Below are 24,477 nucleotides of genomic sequence, written 5' to 3'. Positions count from 1 at the left end.
TGGGGCAGTTCTACTCTGTCCTATAGGGTCGCTGTGAGTCGGAATGAACTCAACAGCAACAGGTTTGGTTTTGGATTTATGCCCAGGCAATCTGCACAAATCCTCTCTAACAACCCTGGAGGTAGGCCCCCTCATTTTACACGGAAGGAAAGTGATGGCCACAACAGGGCCCACCGAGTAGCAGTGCCTGCTGTGCAGGGTAGTCGTGAGGATTAATTGACATAGGGGACAGCAAGCACTTACCACATAGTTAGCTCCCGATGATATTCTTAGTCTCCATTGCCTTTCATTATTAACTAGGCAACATGGAAGCCACTATCTTAAAATCAGCATAATTATAAGCATAAAGTGTTTTTTTTGTTTTTTGGGTTTTTTTGCTATTTCCCTGACTAGTTTTTATAAGCCAAAAAATGTGCCCTTGTCTTTACCATCCTCAATGCATTAAGATATGCTCAGTGATATTTAGGGTGGAAAAGAGAACAGCTACTGTCCTTCTACACCTCCAAGACCTGAGCTTGGTAAAGAGCGTTACCTAGTCTGTCAGCATCTGGGCAGCAAGCTACCAGGCCTGCCTTGCATTTCCCACTTCCTTGCCTGAACAAAGCTATCTTTTTCTTTTTCCAGCACTTAGCCCTTCTCCTCCTCCCTCTCCCTTCATCTCCACCACTACCACCTTGGAAAACCTACACAGACATTTTCCTCAAAGCAGCACACATGTCTTAAACTGCACTGAAACTTTAGTGCACAGCCAGGTGCCAATAGTTCCTCCAAAAACTCTGTTCTGCGTCAACTGTCAACAGAGTTCTGGAAATCATGGGTTTAAGAAAAGTAAGCAAGTCTCTTTGCTGTAGGGCTTAATCACAGAACTTTGGGTAGGCTAATGAAGTTTGTGGAAATCCAGGGAGCAGCGCTAGAGAATGCATATTCCCCGAGGGGATTTGACCTGAGAGCCCTTGTTGCAGGGACTTCTGTCATCACCTTGCCAGATCTGAGTAGGAATCCCTGAGTGGTGCCAGTGGTTAACTTGTTTGGCTCCTAACTGAAAGGTTGGAGGTTCCTAACCACTCAGATGCACCACAGAAGAAATGCTGGCTGTCTACTGAAAAATCAGCCACTGAAAACCCTATGGAGCACAGTTCTACTCTGACAGACATGGGGTCACCATGAGTTAGAGTCAGCTCAATGGCAGCTGCCTAGATCTGAGTGTTGTGGGGCAAACAGCACAGAGGAGGGTGGAGGCAGAGGGCAGGAGCTACCTGGAGTCAGCTCAACAAGGAGCTTTTGGGGCAGCCCCAAGTGGAAGACAGGTCTTGTTTGGGGAGGGGTCAAGGAGTTTGAAGGGATGGTCATGAACAGGAGAAAATACACATTGCAGAAGGTAGGACGAGTTCCAAAATCTACACCTAGAGATCCCAAAATCCTAACCACATAGAGGGAAGCACATTGGCCCCACAGTTCAAGAAGAGTTAGATTTTGCCTGTTATGCCTGTTGGACCCTAAAACAGTAGCATTGGAGATAAAGCCCTTAGAGCAACAGCCTCTCTGGGTAGAGCCCAGCACCACCACTTACTAACTCCATGACCTGGGCAGGTCACTGACTCTTGGAAGCCGGTTTTGCAGCATTTATAATGTGGGAATAGTAACGTCTACTCAAAGGGAAGCTGTGGGCCCAATGAGGCATGGCTCAGAGCCCAGCATGCAGCATGAGCTTATTAATGCTCCTTTCTCATTAATGGGTCTCATCTGCTCTTGTCACTCTCTCTGGATTCATCTTAGGTCAAGAAGAAGAGAGGCTGGCCCTAGAAACTGCCCTGATGTATGGAGCTAAAAAACGCATCAACACAGAAGGCATCCTGAAACCACGGTCCAAGGTTGACATGAACTTTGGAGTGGAAAATGCTGTGCTGGGGAAAGACTTCAAAATTACCATCACCTTTCAGAACAACAGCCCCAACCGTTACACCATCTCAGCCTATCTCTCGGGCAACATCACCTTCTACACCGGTGTCGCCAAGGTCGAATTCAAGAAGGAGACATTTGATGTGGTGCTGGAGCCTTTATCCTGTAAGTTAAAGGGTGTGGTTCTCTCCAGAACTTCTCAACTGATTCCCTGTGACCTCGGGGATGACCTCCCCCTGCCCCAATAACATTCTGTCAAAGTGAAAGTTCTCCCCCAGAGCTAAGGATAGTGAACTCATTTATGGGAGAACCCACCTATTCTAGAAAAGCCTCAACTTTTGTCTTTAAGTCCCAAGTATGGAGGCAAACACTGAAATGCTCAAAGCCTAGAGCCCCAGGTAACTTGTGAAAACTAAATGTATCTTAAAATCTTGCTACTCAAAGTAATCAGAACAGCTGAAGTGTCAGCATCCCATGGGAGGCTGCTCCCCAGGCCTGCTGACTGGGAATCTGCATTTTAACAAGCTCCCCCGGGCATCCACCCACACAGGAAAGTTTATGAAGCTCTGGTCTGCAGGACCCATCTCAGAAAGCAGGCTTCCTGGGGGTTCCTCTCTCTCGAGTTAGGAAAGGCTTTGGGGGGCTGCCCAGAAGGCAGTGTGTGTTTTGATTGACCATTTAGAAGACAGGGTATGTTAATTTTTTATGGCTGCCTTAACAAAGTATCAGAAAGTGGGTGGCTTATAAGAACGGAAAATCGTTGTCTCACAGTGTGGAGGCTGGGAGTACGATTTCAGAGTGTTGGTAGGACCATGCTCCCTCCAGAGGCTCTAGAGGAAGACTTTCTTGTCTCTGTCAGCTTCTGGTGGCCCCAGGCATTCCTTGGAGTACACGTGCATTTTCACAGGGTCCTTTTTCCTCTGTCTGTCTCTCTGTGTCTCTTCTCTTTTGCAAGGCTACTGAGATGAGATTAGGACCCGCCCTACTCCAGTATGACCTCATGTTAATTTAATCAATAGCATCTTCAAAGACCCTATTTCCAAACAAGGTCACATTCACAGGTACAGAGGTTAGGACTTCAGTATGTCTTTGTGGAGGGGTGGGGGTGGGAGGGACACAATTCAATCCATAACAAAGGGAGAAGTAGGCTCTGCATACAGGCTCCTTCTTTGTTTCTTAAAAATGATGTGTCTGAAAATGTAGGGCCAGGACAGAGCCAGATGTTGGGAGAGGAGAACAGATTCAGAGGGTGTGCTGTCCCAGAGCTGTAAAGGACTTGGCTCCCTCTGCCATTGCTCCTGGTGCCTTTTTCTCATCCTTGGTTTCTTCCAGCCTCCCTTGCATACATCCCCTTCCAAGGACTCTTTTCACTATAAAAATTCAGAATATTTGAAGCAATATTGGGATCAAAACACTGAAGCCTGCCTTTGGGATTGCAGTTTGACTAATTGCATTCCCTGGGGTACTAGTATTGGTGGGCACCACAGCTGGTCATACAACTGGCAGAAAGTCAGGTGGAAGAACCTGGGCTACAGCCAGAACATGTCAAGTTAGATCAAGCAGGTCGGGAAGGGTGAACACTTTCAAGACATTGGGTTTCTGTTGATCTGGCATGTGGCTCTGCTTCATTGGTGGACTCAAAAAGAAAAAAAAAAGTCTACAAATAACAATTTTTACAAAGCAGAGACAAGCAAGACTAATAGGCACCCCTGGGATAACCGAATCATATGTTATCGATTGTTCTTAAGCTTTCTGGATTTGGTATTCCCAGAAAAATGGGGAACTATTCCTGAAATCCTAATTCCAAGAAACCAAACCAAAACTGAAGGAAGTAAATCTTCCTGGATTCAGTAATGAAGGTAATAATTAAATCACCCTGATACTTTCTTTGGAAACTGGAAAATTTAGCACCTTTCCTATCCCTGGGGGTAAAAAAAATTTTTTTTAAAGTTGCTGTCAAGTCAATTCCGACTCATAGCGATCCTGCAGGACAGAATAGAACTGCCCCGTAGAGTTTCCAAGGAGGAGCCAGCTGATGGATTCAAACTGCCGACCTTTTGGTTAGCAGCCGTAGCTCTTAACTACTATGCCACCAGGGTTTCCTCCCTAGGGGTAGGAAAGATAATACTTACAGAAAAGAAGAGTCAGTATTAAGGACTCAAGAGGAGATCAGCTGTCATCATTTTGTAGAACAGTTAGACACATGGGGCGTAGAGAGCCTGAGCTTTGGAATCAGACAAATCTGGGTATTCCTTGTGACTGTGCCACGTCCTAGCTGTGTGGCCCTCAGCAAGTAACTTTCGCCATCTGAGCACAAAATCCTCCTCTGCAAATGGAGATGACGCTACCTTACGTCCCACGGTTGTTGCGTCATTCCCCAGACCTTTATTTAATGCTTTGCAAGTCCAGGTACTGTTTTGTGCTGGAGACATAGCAACAAATAAAACAGAAGTCCCTGCACTCGTGGAGTTTACAGTCCAGAGGGGTACCAGACGATAAACACCCACGCAGTGAGTGTATCGTGTGTTGATGGTGCTAAGTCCAATGGAAAAAATGAAGCCGGTTAAGGAGGATAAGAGTGCTGGGGGGCAGGGGTGGTCAGGTAAAACCTCTCTAATAGAGTGACCTTTAACAGAGACCTGACAGAGGGCAGAGTGAACCCTGTGGATATCAGAGGAAACCATAAGTGCAAAGGCCCTAAGGCAAGAGTATGTCTGACGTGTTCAATGATCGGCAAGGAGACCTGGAGCCGAGGCGGCAAGGGGGACAGTGCCAGATGCAAACCATGTGAAGAATTGTAGGTTCTTGTAAGGATTTTGACTGTATTTCCAAGTTGGGTGGGTAGTCATTGGAGCTCCCTCAAAACCTGCGCAGCATCATAGCAACTGGCAAGCTTCCAGTGAAGACGGGTGGGGGCTGCGCATGAGGTTCATTGGTCAGGCACTGAAAGAGCTTCCTGCAAGGGAAGTGAGAATTCTCCCCCTGAACCAGCACTGCCGCAGTGGGACAGAGCAGCATGGTCTGTTATCCCTCTCAGTCATGTATCTGGGAACAGCTGGCCAAACCTAAGCCTGGCTCAGTATTAACACAGTTCCCACCCACTGAGCTCATCCCAAGAGCTTGTCCTGTATACCTTGAAGGGAACAGCAGACTTCTGTGCTTTATCCTGCAGGTAACAGCATTAATCATATGCAGTAAACTGCTGTGTACATTGCAGAAAGAAACATAATTCCAGACCTTGATCAAGCAGGTCAAAGATATACATTTCTGGGTGGCCCTATTAAAAAGAAAGTTTTCCAAGGAGAATTGAAGGCATACTTTCCAGATTGATGATTAAAGGGAATGTGTGGGCTGGAGTCAGCTGGAAGATTTGAATAACTTAAACCTTCCAGTACCTTCAAAGGTGCTATCATTTCCACTTGGATATATTTAGTTTTCTTTGCTTTTTGGAAGAGATGAGGCAGCTCCAGTCTGTGTCTCCCCTGGCTTTCCCCAGACACCGTAAATGATGTTGGCAGCATCCCAGCTCCACCACTCACATAGTGAAAATCTATTCTTCTTTCTCTTGCCACGTTTAATAAACTTTATCTAGAACAATTTCTTGTTCAGTGGCAAAACACAGCACTTACATAACATACTATTTCAGGAACACTGTTCTCTTGGGCTCTGAAGCACAGCCCAGTTTCTTTAGTTCTATGATCTTGGGGATTTGCTATCTCAAAGAATAAAGAAGTCCTGTTGCTGAGATTGTGAAGGCAGCGAGAACCTCTCTAAAGACTGGTAGGAAGAGAGCAGGCACATCCCACCAGCCTAAAGGAACCTAGTGGTCAAATATAAAAAAACCAAAAACCAAACCCAGTGCCGTCGAGTCGATTCTGACTCATAGCGACCCTATAGGATAGAGTAGAACTGCCCCCAAGGAGCGCCTGGCAGATTCAAACTGCTGACCCTTTGGTTAGCAGCCGTAGCACTTAACCACTACGCTACCAGGGTTTCCAGTGGTCAAATATACGCCTCTAGAAATAGCCAAAGGAAGTCCTCTATTTTTTTTTTTTAATTATCGTAGCTAGTGTTTTTTTTTAGAGGGAGCTAGAGGCAAAATGCATGTTCTTCAAAGCCTGTCACTCTGCTACTCCATCAGGCCCAATCTGGGGCCAAGTGAAAACAGGCCACATATGCTCAGCCCAGATCGTCCTCCACTTGGAGCCATAGCCTCGTTCATGGGGACAACTAATTGCTAGGGGAGCTGTGGAGAAAGCAGGGACCAGGGTCAGATCCAAAAAAAGCAAAATGAGTGGGTCATTCAAAAAGCCAGAATTTGGGGGTCAAGGTCAAGACAAGGTCATAGCTTCAAAACATTCTGAATAGAACAGAACTGCCCCAGGAATCAGGCCAGTTCTTTAGCACTTGTCTAGGATGAAACAATGCATTTTAATAACTCCTCCTAGCCTAGGACAGGGCTCCTCAACCATTGCACTACCAGCATTTTGGATGGGGTACTTCTTTGTTGAGGCATCCTTTGTTTATAAGGATGTTGAGAACCAGCCCTGGCCTCTACTCACTAGGTTCCAGTAGCACACACCCCCAATAGTGACAATCAAATATGTCTCCAGATATTGCCACATGTTCCCTGGTAGGGGCAAATTCGCATCCAGTTGACAACCACTGTGTTGGGCAATCACCCATTCTGGTTTGCCGGGGATCAAGGGGGTTACCAGGACTTTCAGTTTTAAAACTGAGACCATCCTAACTCCTCCCTAACTCTGCCCTAACTCCACTCCATCTGCTGCCAGAACCACCTACAGCTCAAAAACTCTCAGACTTCAGCAAGCATCATCTGAGGATCTTACTAAAGTGCAGAGCATGAGTCAGCAGGGCTGGGAGGGGTTATGGAGCCTGCACTTCTGATGAGCTTCCAGAAGATGATAGTGCTGCTGCTCTGGGGACTGCAGGCTTGGAGTAGCGAGGTCTGAGATGGAAAGGCCCATGCCTTCCACTTAACCAGTCGCCGTTCACTTGATTCCAACTCATGGCGACCCCGTGTGTTTCAGCATAGAACTGTGCTCCATAGGGTTTTCAGTGGCTGATTTTTTGGAAGCACATGACTGGACCTTTCTTCTGAGGCATCTCTAGGTGGACTCGAACCTCCAACCTTTCAGTTAGCAGCCAAGCAGGTTAACCATTTGCACCACCTAGAGCCTCCGTTTTCCACTTAGACTGAGGCTTTGGGCAGGACTGGTTCTGTGGCGTTCACCTGGTTGCTGGTGTAGTGCTTCTTGGCCCTGGCTGCACATTAGAACTTGGTGAACATTTTTAAAATACTCTTGCCTGGGCCCTAACCTTAAGGACTCTGATTGGATTGGTCTGGGATAGAATCTTGCACAGCAGGTTCCTCGGTGTCCGTGGGCGATTGTAATGTGGATCGAGTTGGAGAACTACTCCATTATTAGAGGGCTGGAGGCACTCATGGCATCTGCTCATTTGTGGTGAGTCTTTGCAGTCAGGTGCTGCCCAGGCCTCCCTGGTCTCCTGGTCCTCAGGGCCTAGGGTACGTCACCATAGACCAACCCCAGGGTCTAAGAGCCCCAGCCACGGGTCATAGATGGCCTGACACACCCTTGGTTGGGAGCCAAGGTGAGTCCTGGTGGGTCACCACCCCCCAAGAGCACCACCCTACGCTCCCCCAAGCACAGTGTTCCATCATTGATAGGGGCCTGGTGCTCAGTCTGCAGGGCTAATACGGGCTTCTCTCTGCCTTTTAAACTGACAGCCAGGAGAGCTGTTTCCTTTGATAACTTCCACAGAGGAGCTGAAGGAGGGATCTTTGGCAGAAGCCCTGAATTGGACAGGGAAGAGGTGGAGATGTTTATAGAGGCTGTGCTCTGTGCTGAGGATGGAGGAGCGAGTCATTGCCCCCCATCCTGGGCTGCGGCTGCCACTGCATCATCAGCAGCCTGGCTCTGCCCAGGTGGCAGCCCTGCTGCACCGTGCAGAGGCCTGGCCAAGGACTGCCCTTTGCACTTTAGAATCATGAGCTATAGGAAGTAGGAGAGAGAAAGCAGGCAGGGCAGCCAGAGCCTCATCGCAGTGGCCAAGCCACAAGCGAGAATCCCCTGCCCCCCAGTCCTCAGCCCAGATGGTGATTGGAAGGGAGCCAGGGCCACTCCCTCACTGGCCCATTGTCCCCAATACCTAAAAAGCAGCACCAGTGATCTGCAGAAACAAGCATTTGGCACAAGTATCTTGTTTTGAGCTGCAAATAGGACAGGGAGAGGAGAGGGCTGACTGTTTCTGATGAAAGCTGGTTTCAACAGCTTCTTTCTCTTAAACAGAAAAAACGTGATGCAGGGAGGTACAGAAAAAGCTGGGGAGAAAACGTGGTGGCTGCAAGGATAAGGCTGCCATAGTTCGCAGCTGTGCCCCCAAGTATGCTCCGTGGCTGGGTGAAATGCTGCTTATTCTAAGAGGTCAGCAACACCTGAGTGCCCTTGGCTACTCCTCATCTGCCCTCGTGGGGTTGCCCTCTGCCCAAGTCCAAGCAGCTACAGTTAAAAACTCCTGGCTCCTCAATATTAAACATCTTTGTGAATCTCTGGGTGGTGCAAACGGTTAAGTGCTGGACTACTAACTGAAATGTTGGCAGTTTGAACCCCCCCAGAGGTGCCTTGGAAGAAAGGCCTGGTGATGTACTTCTAAAAAATCAGCCATTGAAAACGCTATGGAGCATGGTTCTACTCTGACACACATGGGGTCGCCCTGAGTTGGATACAACTTGACAGCAGCTGTTTTTTTGGTTTGTGGTGGCATTCTATTTTACAACACCAAAAGCTTTGTTCTGAAAGTTTGACACATCTTTTCTAGCAAGGCTTTACTGAATATTAAGTTTCCAGCACCTTCTTTCATTGACAAAGAAGCAGGAGAGCTTGTCCCCAATTGACTCTGTTCTATTCGCCCCTCACCTTTGCTTTGTCCCTGGATGCTGCTGTGTGAATGTGGGAAAGAGGGCAGAACTTGGGGGGAAAATAAGATAGATCCCATTTCAGGTCTTGATGGCTGGTGTATTGTTTCTCCCCCTGCCAGTCAAGAAGGAGGAGGTGCTGGTCAGAGCCGGCGAGTACATGGGCCAGCTGTTGGAACAGGCCTCCCTGCACTTCTTCGTCACAGCCCGTGTCAACGAGACCCAGGATATCCTGGCCAAGCAGAAGTCCATTGTGCTAACAATCCCCAAGGTCATCATCAAGGTCAGTGTTTGCATCACAGACAAGGCTGTGGATTAGGTATCCAGGCTTAGTGAACGTGAGAAAAGTGAGTGTTCTGTTCTGAAAAACAGATCCAGGATCCTCCTGTTCTTTGAAAGAAGCAAACCAGCCTTTATATAGACACGCACATATAACACTCTTCTCTCTTCTCCAGATTTAAATATATAGATGTGGCTGCAGATACAAATATAACCTGTGGGTATAAACACTTGTGGAGGAAGATAAAGATGTGTGATAAATGCAGAGACTTAGAACTCTCAGTGTCTCAGAATAAAGTGGGCCAAGCAGAGCGTGTGACGGATGCACTGCCTAGATAATCTCCTGAATGCATTTTGGCTAGAAATATTGTTAATTGGGGTATAATCCGTATGCAGTAAAATGCACAAATTGAAATATACAGCTTGAGGATGGTGACTTTTTACATATGTATGCACCCTTGTAACCACCAGTAGAATAAGATATAGAGGATTTTCAACATCCCAGAAATTTTTTTCTTGTGTTTTCCAGTCAACAGACCCTCTCCCACCCACTCGTCACCAAGATAACCACTTTTCTGACTTCTTATACTGCAGTTTTGCCAACAGTTTTGTGGAATAGTTTGGCTAGTAGATTTAACATTGCCTCGCCAGGGACCACGAGAAAACTCTGCCAAAGGGCTCAAGGGACTTGGCAGAGGAGAGTTATGGGTGGGCAGGAATGGAGGATGAATATGGTGGCCGGTCTACTCCTGTTTCTCAGGAGCACAGCTGTAGCTTCTGGCAGTGTCTGTGGCCACGTGCCTGAGACACTACTCACCCAGCCTCCAGCAGGGACTTTGGGGTGTGGCACCGTGTGGTTAGAGACTGCTCCTCGACTCTGGAGAACATTTTTCTTGAAGTGGCTGGGAGTGGTTAGCACAGGTCCTCTAAGGAGTGTTTCTGAAAGGAGGTAGATAAGTCAAAATTGTATCAAATGTGTCATATTTTAAATGGCCCTAGGGTGGGGGTGTCTCGTTTCTTAAAGGACCTTTGCTGTGAGTCATTTGTAAAGGTAGTAGCTATGAATGAAGCATTCAAAATGGCCGCTTTCATTGCATTCTTACTAGGTTCCAGGCACTGTTGTCAAAGCACCTCATATCCATCATCATTCCATTTTCAATACACAGCAGCCCTACGAGGTAGGCAGTACTAGTATCTGCACTTTACAGATGAGACAACTAAAGAGCAGAGAGGCTCTGCAAGCTTGTCCAGGTCCCGCAGGCTGCTGTGAGTCAGGCTGAGCCAGCTTTCTCACTGCTCTACGTGGTCTGGTCCTATGTGGACGGTCCTGTAAGACAGCCACGCATGCAGGCCCTCGGCAAGGCTTGGCCAAACTCAAACACTTGTGCCTGTTGAGGAACAGAGTGCCAGGTGCTCCATCTCCAGAAAAGCCTGCACCACCTGGTGTCTGGTTCTCTGGCCCCAGAACCACCCACAGGCAGACCCGTCACACACTGTACACGAGAGGCCTTGAGAGACAAGATAAGAATGAGAGTGGGTGCTGGGATCCCCAGAGGCTCAGTAAAGCCCAAGAGGACATGCATTCAATACCATATGGCACCATAGACCACCTCCAGGACCAGCCATCCGTGAGTGGGAAGGCTGCTCATCACGGCAGGCTCCCGAGACAGGTGTCAGCCCTCCTCCGTGCCTCCCTCAGCCCACAGGAGCAGGGCTCACAGTGAACTCAGCCCTGGGACCAATCCCACCAGGGGCCAGGCCCACGTGCTTTCCCTGTAAATGAACCAGCAGCTTGTCCCTGCCAAGGTCTCAGGAGAGAGCCTCTTCAAGCTATGAAGCGCTCAAACCACAGCCTAACACAGAATTTAATTGTACCGCTGATAATAAACTGTATGTATAAAGGAAACTAATAACTTTCATCTTTTAGGCATTATTAATTTGAATGATTATTTGTTAGTCATCTTCTGGGCTTATTTAAAGAGCACTTTCACTCCCCAGGAGCAGAATCAAAATACCTTATCCGACAAGTTGACTAACCTGGGGGTTAGCAGGGGAGAGCGTGATCTGTACTTTTAAAAGAGTCGCTTTGTTTTGTTTTGTTTTTATTTGGACAGAGGTACTGGGGATGCTGTTGTGGAGAAAGTGTACCTAGAGGAGGGGCTGGTAGGGCCATTTGGCTGGGATTCAAACATGAGACACATATTCTGGTCCTGGGCAGTGATGGATTAGCTCAGGAAAGGGACAAGGCATCTTTACATAAATCATCCCTCAGGAAATCTAATAGCTCCAAGGACAAACTAAATCTGACCCTGGGAAGAGATATGTCTGGACTGAGTACCTCATATCCTAAAAGCCACCCAGGTGTCACTGAGCTGTGAAAGGCCCTGATTCTGGAAACTCTGGCTCATGGAGTGGGGACCTGGATATCTGCTTATGGACTAGAGTTATGAAATACAGAGCCATGCCTACAGTTGTGAGTGTCCACCCTGAGTGACATAGGGAGAGGGAAGCCCCAGGGCAGGGGAGGGGAGAGGAGGGATACTCATTGTAGTAAAACTGCAAAACCGCAAGGGCTCAGAGTTATCTAGGACATATCCCCATATTCTAGGAAAATTCTAGAACCCCTCCTTCAATCTCTTTGAGCCCGAGACAGACCCACAGCTGACTGCACCTCCTAGGGCTATTATCCATGAAGGTGCCGGGCACAGGGTGAAACAAAGTGAGAGACAAAAAAAAAAACAGGAGGATAGGAACCTCCCCTTCCCTTGGTTTCTATTCAAGAGGAAGAATGAGACAAGCGCATGCATGATGATAATGCTGAAAGCAGCTCTGATTTACTGAGCAGTATATTGAACACTTCCCTTGTATTTTCTTATTTAATTTTCATTATCATCCTGTAAGGTGGGTATTGATGCAGGAAACACCCAAAGAAGATGGAAGGAATACACAGTCAGTATACCAAAAAGAAATGGCTCATGTTCAACCATTTCAGCAGGTAGCATATGATCAAGAACTGATGGTACTGAAGGAAGAAGTCTAAGCTGCCCTGAAGGCATTGGCAAAAAACAAGGCTCCAGGAATTGACAGAACACCAACTGAGATGTTTCAACAAACAGATGCAGTGCTCAAAGCGCTCACTTGTCTATACCAAGAAATTTGAAAGACAGCTACCTAACCAACTGACTGGAAGAGATCCATATCTGTGCCCATTCCAAAGAAAGGTGATCCAGTTGAATGCGGAAATTATCGAACAATATCATTACTATTAAACACAAGTAAAATTTTGCTGAAGACCATTCAAAAACACTTGCAGCAGTACATCAGCATGCAGCTGTCAGAAATTCAAGCCAAATTCAGTAGAGGACATGGAACAAGGCATATCATTGTTGATGTCAGAGGGATCTTGGCTGAAAGCAGAGAATACCATAAGTATGTTTACCTGTGTTTTATTGATTATGTGAAGGCATTTGACTCTGTGGATCATAAAAAATTGTGGATAACATTGTGAAGAATAGGATTCCAGAACACTTCATTGTGTTCATGATGAATCTGTGCTTAGACAAAGAGGCAGTTGTTCAAACAGAATGAGGAGATACTGCGTGGTTTAAAGTCAGGAAAGGTGTGTGTCAGGGTTGTGTCCTTTCACCATACTTATTCAGTCTGTATGCTGAACAAATAATCTGAGAAACTGGACTATATATGAAGAAGAATGGAGCATCAGGATTAGAGGAAGACTCATTAACAACCTGTGTTACGCAGACGACAACAGCCTTGCTTGCTGAAAGTGAAGAGGACTTGAGGCATTTACTGATGAAGATCAAAGACCACAGCCTTCAGTATGGATTACACCTCAACATAAAGAAAACAAAAATCTTCACAACTGGACCAATAAGCAACATCATGATAAATGGAGAAAAGTTTGAAGTTGTCAAGGATTTCATTTTACTTCTATCCACAATGAACACCCATGGAAGCAGCAGTCCAGAAATCAAAAGAGGCACTGTTTTGGCAAATCTGCTGCAAAAGACCTCTTTAAAGTGTTGAAAAGATGTTACCTTGAGGACTTTCTTAGGCTGGGTTCTCTAGAGAAGCAAAACCAGTAAAGTGTATAAATATATAGAGAGATTTATATCAAAGAAACGGCTCCTGTGATTGTAGAGGATGGAATGTCCCAAGCCCGTGGGTTAGGATAGAGGCTTTTCCCAATTCACATAGCTTCTGGGGCTGGCGAACCCAAGATCAGCAGGTTGGAAAGCAGGGCACTTGCTCACAGGCTGTGAATATTGCAAATCACAAGAATGGCAGGCAAGACCTCGAGGCTTCTCCTGATTCACATAGCTGCAGGGGCTGGTGAACCCAAGATCCGCAGGTCGGAGAGCAGGGCTCTGTTCAAACGCTGCGAATCCCGAGATCGGCAGATAAGCTGATAGCTCCAATTCCAAGAACCAGAGGTCAGACAAACAGGAGGCAGCCACAGGATCCAGAGTGAGCAAAAAGCCAGAATATTTGCAGGCCACACGTCCAAGGAAACTCCCTTTCAACTGATTGGTTACTCACAACAGATCCCATCATGGGAGTGATTATATACAAACACTGAGGATCATGGCCCAGACAAGTTGACACACAATCTTAACCATCACTGTCCACCCCTTGTCAACTTGGTGCATGTATGCATCTCTTTAAACCATACGTAATCTCTGAATAAAGACAATTATAAAGTCATACTTGTGCCTTACATGATACAACTAACACTCGTACAACTAAAAATGCCCTAGCCCCATTTACATCTTATATTTCATAGGTGAAGAAAACAAAAATATTTGACGCACACATACAAAGCGGAAATACTCATAACAATTACATTCCTCATTTCTGCAACTGATCACATGGTTGTAACTAGTAATACGAACTACCTTCTTCTACCACCCATTCAGTATTCTCCTTGCCCTCAGCAAGCACCTTAGCTGGTTGTGGTTCTTTGCCTAGTGGGGTGACTCAAACCTTCATTCCTGAAGGGTCTAGGCCCTTAGTAATCATGTCTGAATTGGGTTGCTGTAGTTTGCCACTGACTTTAATCGCAAGACATGGTGGTACTAAGAGATGTCCTAAGGGGTCTCCTGCATTCCAGACATACTCTTCTTTACCTCCATTGTGTAATATCAATGCAATTTCTTCTTGGTAATCAGGATCAATCACACCAGCCTGTATGGTAACTCCCTTCATTGTTGATCCAGGGGCATAAGAAGCCCAAAGTGGCCATGTGGCATTATTAGCTTCCAGTTCAATGGAATCGGTCATGTCTCCCCAGGTGGGAGCATTCCTCCCTTTAAAAGTAAGACCTCTAGACATGCAGAGCATAAGGTCACAGGGACAGGAAGCAAAAATCTTGCGAGTGGGTCACTAGGGCTAATAGTGAGTGGTGCCACTCACGTTTCCACCCCTTGATTCCTGGATCCATGAATCTTGGCTATGGGAGAAACAGCATCATATATTGGATGCTGGTTTAGATTATATACAGCCTCCTGGAGAACATTGCCCCAACCCTGCAAAATATTACCACCTAGCTGGTGCCATAATTGTGTCTTTAGAAGGCCATTCCATTGTTCTATCAAGCCAGCTCCTTCAGGATAATGGGGACCATGGTAAGACCAGTGAATTCCATGAGCATTGGCCCACTGCCACACTTCATTTGCTGTGAAGCGAGTCCCTTGATCTGAGGTAATGCTGTGTGGTATACCATGATGGTGGATGAGGCATTGTGTAGGTTCACAGATGGTAGTTTTGGCAGAAGCATTACATGCAGGGAAGGCAAATCCATATCAAGAGTAAGTGTCTGTTCCAGTAAGGACAAAGCACTGCCGTTTCCATGATGGAAGTGGTCCAATGTAATCAATTTGCCACCAGGTTGCTGACTGATCACCTCTCAGGATGGTACCACATTGGAAACTCAGTGTTGGTCTCTGCTGCTGGCAGACTGGGCACTCAGCAGTGGCTGTAGCCAAGTCAGCCTTGGTGAGTGGAAGTCCAATGTTGCTGGGCCCATGCATAACCCCCATCCCTGCCACCATGGCCACTTTGTTCATGAGTCCATTGAGCAACGATGAAAGTAGCTGGGAAAAGATGATGACTGTTTTCTACAGAATGTGTCATCCTGTCCACTTGATTGTTAAAATCATCCTCTGCTGAGGTTACCCTTTGGTGAGCATTCACATCGGATGCAAATATCTTCGCTTCTTTGGCCCATTCAGAGAATTCTATCCACATACCTCTTCCCCATAAAACCTTGTCTCCAATTTTCTAATCATGTTCTTCCCAAGTCCTTCATCATCCAGCCAAACCATTGGCTGCAGCCCATGAATCAGTATACAGTTGTACATCTGGCCATTTCTCCTTCCAACCAAAGTAAACAATGAGCTGCACTGCTCCAAGTTCCACTCATTGGGAGGATTCCTCTTCACCACTCTCCTTCAGGGAGTTACCAGAAAGGGGATGTAGTACTGCTGCTGTCCACTTTCAAGTAATGCTGCTGCTGTCCACTTTCAAGTAATGCCTGCATATCGCACAGAACCATCTATAAACCAGGCATGAGTTTTCTCTTCTTCAGTCAACTGATAATAAGGAACTCCCCACAAGACCATAGGTACAGACTGGGAGATGGAAGGAAATGTGACAGGAGTGGAGGCCCTGGGCATTTGGGCCACTTCCTCATGCAATTTACTTGTGTCTTCAGGTTCTGCTTGGGCCCGATCTCATATATACCACTTCTAGTTAATGATGGACTGCTGCTGTGCACATCCAACTTTATGGCTCTGTGGGTCAGACAACACCCAGATCACGATGGGCAGCTCAGGCCGCATGGTGACTTGGTGTCCCGTGGTTAAGCATTCATTCTTTACTAAGACCCAGTAACAATGCAAAAGCTGTTTCTCAAAAGGAAAGTAGTTATCTGCAGCAGATGGCAGGACTTTGCTCCAAAATTCTAAGTGTCTGATCTGTAATTCACCAATAGGGGCCTGACAAAATCGCTAAACCGCATTTCTATCTGCCACTGACACTTCAAGCACCATTGGATCCACTGGATCATATGGTCCAAGTAGCAGAGTGGCTTGCACAGCAGCCTGAACCTGTTGCAGGGCCTTCTTTTGTTCTAGGCCCTGCTCAAAACTAGCAGCTTTTCGAGTCACTTGATAAATAGGCCCAAGTAACACACCCAAATGAGGAATATGTTGCCTCACTAGAATCCAAAGGGCCCCACTAAGCATTGTGCCTCCTTTTTAGCTGTGAGAGTAGCCAGATGCAATAACTTATCCTTCACTTTAGAAGGAATATCTCGACATGCCCCCCCACCACTGAACCCCTAGAAATTTCACTGAGGTGGAAACTGAGGTGGAAGGTGCCTGAATTTTTATGGGATTAATTTTCCACCCTGTAACACACAAATGTTTTACTAAAAAGTCCAGAGTCATTGACACTTCTTTCTTACTAGGTCCAATCAGCATAATATCATCAATGTAATGGACCAGTGTAATGTCTTGTGGAAGGGAAAGGTGATCAAGGTCCCTGCACACTAAATTATGACATAGGGCTACCTCGAGGTAGCTCTGAGGTAGGCAAGTGAAGGAGTATTGCTGGCCTTGCCAGCTAAGACAAACTGCTTCCAATGGACCTTCGAAACAGGTATGGAGAAAAAGCATTAGCCAGATCATTACTTGCATACCAGGTACCAGGAGATATAATAATTTGCTCAAGCAATAAAACTACATCTGAAACAGCACCTGCAATTGGAGTTACCACCTGGTTAAGTTTTTGATAATCTACTGTCATTCACCAGGATCCATCTGTCTTCTGCACAGGCCAAATAGGCAAGTTGAATGGAGATGTCGTGGGAATCACCACCCCTGCATCCTTCAAGTCCTTGGTGGTGACAGTAATCTCTTGAATCCCTCCAGGAATTCGGTATTGCTTTTGGTTTACTGTTTTCCTAGGTAGGGGCAGTTCTAATGTCTTCCACTTGGCTTTTCCTACCATAATAGCCCTTACCCTATTTGTCAGGGATCCAGTGTGGAGGTTCTGCCAGTTGCTGAGTGTATCTATTCCAATTATGCATTCTGGAACTGGGGAAATCACTACAGGATGGGCTCAGAGACCAGTTGGACCCACTATGAGACAGACATGAGCCATGACTCCATTAATAACCTGACCTCCATATGCCCCTGCTCAGACTGGTGGGCCACAGTGATGTTTTGGTTCTCCTGGAATTAGTGTCAGTTCAAAGCCAGTATCCAGTAATCCCCAAAAAGCCTGATTATTTCCTTTTCCCCAGTGAGCAGTAACTCTTGTAAAAGGCCCTACATCCCTTTGGGGAAGGATGGGAGAGAGATTAACAGTAATAAATTTTAGCAGTGTGTTGGAGTCCTTCCTCAAGGGGACCTGGCCTCCCCTTCATTCAAGGAATTGTGGGTCTGTAAACTTGCTCAAATCTGGGAATGGATCGAGAGACTGTGACTGTCTATTCTGGCAATTCGAATTAGACTGCTGTTCACCTGACCTAGAATTCATCCATTTGTACAGATCAATTAAATAGTAGATTTCTTATCTATTTCACTCCTGGGAACACCATGACTAAGTAGCCAAGGCCATAAGCCCATACAAGTCAGACTATTCTGATTACTGCTTTGACTTTGCTGTCCATTACTGTAACCACACCCACCTTGTCTTTGTTGATTGAATGCCGCCGCTTGGCCCCTACCACCACAGGGTCCAATCAGCCCCGTTGTAGTTAGGTGTCTTAATTCAGTTAGGGCAGTTCCCACTGTCAAATCTGATTTACATAAAATAGCAATCACAGCAGTCTTCAAGAATACTGGAGCTCCCTTCACAAATTTGTTCCTCACAGTTATGGTAAAAGGTGTGTCCTCTGGGCACTCAATGTGTGGGTCTGTGGGTCTAACCTGTTAAATCCACTCTAGCATGCCAATTTCCCTAAGCCTTTGGATACCTTCTTCTATAGTATACCAAGGCAGGTCTGGTACTTTTCAACTTGATTTAGTGTAGGCCACTGAGTAATACATGCTTCAGCAACCCAGCCAAATAAACTGTTAGATCCTTTCCTAATTTCTCAAGCTGAAACACTGAATAAAGAATCTGTGCTTAGTGGACTCATATCAATAAAATCAGACTGATCTATCTTTATATTCCTTGCACCATTATCCCATGCCCTTAATCGCCATTCCCACACATATTCCCCAGGTTTCTGTTTGTACAGATTAGAAGTCAAGCAGTTCTTTTAGAGTGTAGTGTACCTCCTCCTGGGTCACATTTTGAACTTCACCTTTTAGGGCTCCCTGGGAGTTAGGTCTTGAAGTCAGAATTGGTAGTGTAGAATTCTTTTGAGGACATTCAGCATCATCTTGTAAAGCATCTGCCCCAGGCCATGCCCCAGGCAATGACTCAGGCAAGGGCTCTTTATAGGCAGCTAGGCTAGGGCCAATCTCATTAGATGGGAGTGGAGAGGCTAATGGTTTTTCTGGTCAGGGTAGTTTAGCAAACATGAAGTAACCTTTTCGGATGGGAGTGGTTCTATTGGCAGGAGTAATTCAACAGAATTTAGGGGCTCAGTGTCTCCAGCTTCTTGATTATCTGCCCATATGTCCCCATCACAAGTTTCAGGATCCCATTTCTTCCCAATCAATGCCCTTACTTTAACTTGGCAATTGAGCCAGAATTGTAATTCAGCCATCTTACAATAAGACTCTGGGTTTGATTTTCGGCAATTTCAGCTCCGTTACTACAAGTAATAAGGCTTTCTTTCAAAGCACGAGTGGAAACTTTGAGATTATTTATGCAGCACTTGAGCTTTGACTCTGAAGACATGAGTGCATCTCTTTCACCAGTTTGTCTAGCCAAAGTAGGAACAACAACCAGCTTTCTTATACTTCTCATGCTGACAAAACTGTAGAAATATATCACACATGTGTTCACCCAGAGCCTCGCCTTTCACCAATACTTGATCTATTGGTGGTGATATTTTTGTATTTGTATTGCCACCTCATGCCATGGATTAGCAGTGTCCTTTTTACTGCTGGAAGCAGAGTCATCAATACCTTTAAGACTAGCCAGACTTGAGAAACAGTTTAGAAAACTTATTTTTACAGTGTTGTTTCTCTAGAGCTACTCTTGGTACCAAATGTTTTAGGCTGAGTTCTCTAGAGAAGTAAAACCAGTAAAGTGTATAAATGTATATAGAGAGAGATTTATATCAAAGGAATGGCTTATGGGGAAGCGGGGCTAAGATGGCAGAGTAGTCAGATGCTTCCGGTGAACCCTCTTACAACAAAGATCTGAAAAAACAAGTGAAACGATTATATTTATGACAGGCTAGGAGCCCTGAGGAAACCCTGGTGGCGTAGTGGTTAAGTGGTACAGCTACTAACCAAAAGGCCGGCAGTTTGAATCTGCCAGACACTCCTTGGAAACACTACAGGACAGTTCTACTCTGTCCTATAGGGTCGCTATGAGTCAGAATCAACTCGAAGGCAGTGGGTTTGGTTTTTAGTTTAAGAGCCCTGAACATCAAAGGCAAAGTTAGAAAATGGACTGAGTGGCAGGAGGAGGGAGAGACGATTCGGAAGCGGAGAGGAGTTGCCGGACCTAAATCACTGGGAACCCTCAGACTGTGGTAGGCTGGTGGGACTGTTTGGCTGCAGTTTCCTCAGGGAGAAAGAGCCAGCGGCACAGCCTACTCACACCTCTAGAACCAGAGAAGAACTGCACTCTCAGCAAAAGCTAAGTACTTGCGTATATTTTACTGCACCCTCAGCCCCCAAGCCAGCTTCAGTGGCTGTCAGCTTCCCTGGGCCTGAGATAGGTCCTGTTGTGTGCTCTAAGCCATTCTCCCAGCCTTAGAGAAGGAATAAATTCACAATTGGGGAAAAGACAATCTGCCAACTCCACTAACCTGGGGAGCTCAGGACAGAAGCTGCTCCTGTCGCGGCATTAACTGTCCATGGACTTTGAATGCCTTTCCCCCCTGCATGGACCTGCGTGGGCCTATTTCAGGAGAATAGGCCCTTATTGGCAAACTGCAACTGTTTCAGCTGTGTGGTGAGGAGGTGGGTGTTAGATGTTTGACACTGCTTTGCCTATTAAACAGGGCCCTCACCTACCCACATCAGGGGCGTAAGGACTGGTAGCTTCACTCAGGTCACCCAGCCACCCGCGACGGGGGTCCAAGGATAACTGATTGGCTACTCACAGCAGATCCCATCATGGGAGTAATTACACATAAACACTGAGAACCATGGCCGAGCCAAGTTGACACACAATCTTAACCATCACAAGGACTAAGGCATACCTGACCCAACAATGGTGTTTTTAATCGTCTCATATGTACGTGAAAACTAGACAATGGATAAGAAAGACTGAAGAAGAATTGACACCTTTGAACTGTGGTGTTTGTGAAGAATATTTAATATACCGTGGACCTCCAAAAGAACAAACAAATCTGTCTTAGAAAAAGTACAACCAGAATGCTCCTTAGAAGCAAGGATGGTGAGACTACATCTCACATACTTCGGACCAGTCCCTAGAGAAGGATATCGTACTTGATGAAGTAGAGGGTCATCAAAAAAGAGGAAGACCTTCAACAAGATGGATTGACACAGTGGCTGCAACAATGGACTCAAGAATAACAATTGTGATGATGGTAAACTACCGGGAGTATATCTTTCTGTTGTACATTGGGTCGCTATGAGTCGGAACCAACTCGACAGCACCTAACAACAACAACAAAATAAAAATAATGTTAATACCCGCTTCATAGGGTTGTTATGAGGATTCAGTGGCTTAATGGATGATCCAGAGTCCCTAGGGGGTACAAATAGTAAATGCATCTGGCTTCTAACTGAAAGGTTGGAGGTTCGAGTCCACCCAGAGTCACCTTGGAAGTAAGGCCTGGTGATCTACTTGCAAAAGATCAGCATTGAAAACCCTTTGGAAGATTGAGAGCCAACTCAAGGGCAACTGGCCTTTTAAAGATGAGCCTAGAAAGGCAGCTTGGGGCCATTTTGAGGGAAGCCTAAAATTTTAGGATGAGAGCTTTGTAATCGACTCTGTGGATGAAAAAGCTTCAGTCTAAATTTTAGAGCATGAATGTAATATTATTGTCAACTGGCCCTGCCAAAAGTTGGAACCTCTTTACTTTCTCCCTTCTCTTCACAACCTTTGCCCAGGGCACTATCTTCTTCTGGGAGCCCCCGGCTCAGCCTTGGGACAGGGTGCCACTTCCCACTGGAGTTGCCTGGCAACCGGTTTCCTGCTGATCTTACCTAGCTCCGTTTCAGAGCAAATGTAGGTCAACCTACAATAAAACTGGCCCATTTGTCTAAGTCCAAGTCTTGGTTACCACCATGGAAACAGTGAAAAACTCATTGTCAACCAAAGCATTTAGGTTGGTGGCTACCTGTTTGTGTATCCTAATGGATCCAGTCTGGGATTTCATTCATCTCTGTGCCAATAAAGATTGGGATTGAGTTACACTGTGCACCCATTTAACTATTCCTGGCACCCACCAGGCATGAGTCACAGTGTGTAATCTTCTTATGGAAAATGGCAGGGAGAGACGACTCATTAAACTTTAATGAGCACACATCTCCTTTGCCATGCTATCAAAATATTTTGATAAGGAAAGTATATTTTATTAAAACCAGACATAGAATTTTCCTCTGCCTTCCTGTGTGTTGATTGTTATAAGATGCTTTAAGTTAGGAAAGATCTTTCAGCAAATTTCTTATGAACAGCTGTTTTTTGAGAGGATTGGGGCAACAGAGGGAATTCAAACTAGGGACTGGTTTGTCTGGAACCCGTAGCCCTAAATGCAGAAACAGAGTTCTGGTGGGTTTCTCTCATTCACGGTTAGCAGTGAAGGTTTTATAGCTTTCATGCCCTCGTGCAAGCAAGGGAGCCCTGGTGGCACAATGGTTAAGAGCTACAGCTGCTAACCAAAATATCAGCAGTTCAAATCCACCAGCTGCTCCTTGGAAACCCTGTGGGGTAGTTCCATTCTGTCCTACAGGGTCGCTATGCAATGTTTTTGGTTTTTTGGTTTTCATGCAGGCAAGGAAACCAGAGGTGTGCACACAGCCCCTTTTGTTAGGCGAAATAGCACAGTGGCTTAGAGATGCTGGAGTCAGACCACCCAAGTCCACAATCCTACCTGAGATGCCTTGGGCTAATTACTTCACCACCTCATATGTAAAATGGGGCCAATAATGGTACTGACCTCATTGGGTTGCTGGGAGGGATAATTGAAGCAACCCACACAAAGAGCTTAGCACGGTGCTCTTACCATAGTAAGTACTCAGTAAAGGCCAACTCTTACTATTAGCTTCTGCCACTCATGCCTACTTACGACTTTTCTCTTCTCCTGTCCTTTTGCTTTCTGGCGCATGCGTGCACACCCACATGCACGACACATTCTCTTTCTCTCTGAGCTTCAGTGTCCTCTTGGCAAAGTAGATAATACTAATGATTGTAATACTACTCTAACTATGAAATAATTACAATAATACATAAAACACAAAGTTGTAAGAACAAACATCTGTAATAACGTATGTAAAAATGCTTGGCCTAGTCCCAGGACCTGGTAAAAGACCTGTTGCAGTCAAGTCAACTCTGACTCATGGCAACCCCGTGTGTGTTAGAGTAGAATTCTGCTCCATGGAGTTTTCGATGGCTGACTTTGGGAAGTAGATGGCAGGCCTTTCTTTTGAGGCACCACTGGGTGGACTCAAACCTCCAACTGTTCAGTTAGCAGCTGAGCACTTTAACTGTTTATACCACCCAGGGACTCCCCAGGATCCAGCAGTTACAAATAGATATCCGCTCCCTCCCTCTCTAGTCCCATCTCTGCCTGGGAATCCAGCAGTCACAACCTGAGACGTGCTTCGGGCAGTGTCCGGCCCTCTGACCTCAGTCAAACGTGACCCTGGCCTGGTGTTGCAGTATCTCTCGAACGTGATCAGCACATGTTGAGAGTACGCATGGTTCTTTGCGGAACCTTCATCAGAGGGAGGCCTGTCTGAAGAGCCTGGTGTAAGGCTGTGGGGAGACAGGGGAGGGATTCATATGGTACTCAGGTGACTTTCATTCAGTATCTGGGGAAGAACTAGCCCCTGCAAGTGCCACTCTAAAACAGCTCAGGTGTCCTCACAGCTGAAATCAGGCGCACCCTTTAGTACCATCATGCGGGAAAAGCCCTGCATCCTCTGCAGGGCATCATCAAACACTGATAGAACTAATCCGTCATATATAAACTAGGGACAATTTCAGTAGGAGGAAATACAACCACTCTACATATATGCAATCAAAAATTACAACTGTGGTTTTTTTTTTTTAACTTTGATGAGAACAATTGACTGTTTCCAAGGTTTTTTATTAGCATTCATTTGTTCCTTATTATTTGTTCTGTTGGCTAAAAGAACATTCCAGTATTTACCCTTTGTTTAGTCACTCATTCATTCATTCACTTATTAATTCATTCAACAAATGGTTCTTTGGTGGCCATGCTGTGTAGTACATAAGTTGCAGCCATGCCAAGAATGGAGAAAATTCTATTCAATAAAAACTCAGCATTGAGAAACATTTCCCCTCTCAAGATCTTCAGCCAAGCACATTTCTCTTTCCTGACCTCTCTGTTGATCTCCGTGACTCCATGGCAAGCTCTGGTCACACCCTTTCCCTACCCCATCTCCACAGCCCTTCAGGATGAGGTCCCTCACTCAGGGGCTTTCAGACTGGGGTACAGGAGGCCAGGTAGGAGACTTCTCCACTTCCTCTTTAAAAAGTGTCGGTGGAAGGGATCAATTTCTCCCATATGGTCCTTTTCTCCAGTACCCAAGAAACCAAATCCACAGAACAAGGCCAGGGGCCGACTGTAGAACAGACCATCTATTGCCCACATGCAAGTTGAAATTGAAGAAAATTAGAATGAGTCCACAAGAGCCAAAGTACAACCTTGAGTATATCCCACCTGAATTTAGAGACCATCTCAAGAATAGATTTGACACATTAATGACTGAAGACCAGATGAGCCGTGGAATGACATTGAGGACAGCATACATGAAGAAAGTAAGAGATCATTAAAAAGACAGAAAAGAAAGAAAAGACCAACACAGTGGCTGCACCATTGGGCTCAGGACCAGCCAAGGTTTTATTCCGTTGTACATGGGGTGACTATAAGTCAGAATCGACTTAAAGACACCTAACAACAGCAACATTTTTTTTTTTTAATCTTAAGAAGAGATACACACAAAAAGAAAACCATCAAGAATAACCAATCCCAT

General features: G+C 45.9%; 1 protein-coding gene across 1 annotated transcript in view; it reads left to right on the top strand.

The window, feature by feature from the left end:
- Nucleotides 1-24,477, top strand: part of F13A1 (coagulation factor XIII A chain) — a 235,395-nt gene that overhangs the window by 193,573 nt on the left and 17,345 nt on the right. The window contains exons 12-13 of the mRNA XM_003417863.4: nt 1,777-2,064; nt 8,980-9,140. Of these exons, the coding sequence (XP_003417911.1) occupies nt 1,777-2,064; nt 8,980-9,140 (449 nt within the window). The remainder of the gene's footprint in view (nt 1-1,776; nt 2,065-8,979; nt 9,141-24,477) is intronic.

Source organism: Loxodonta africana, chromosome 1, assembly GCF_030014295.1.
Source record: "Loxodonta africana isolate mLoxAfr1 chromosome 1, mLoxAfr1.hap2, whole genome shotgun sequence".
NCBI lineage: Eukaryota > Metazoa > Chordata > Mammalia > Proboscidea > Elephantidae > Loxodonta > Loxodonta africana.
Note: the sequence above shows the minus strand (reverse complement) of the source record. Positions and strands in the feature narration are given on the sequence as shown.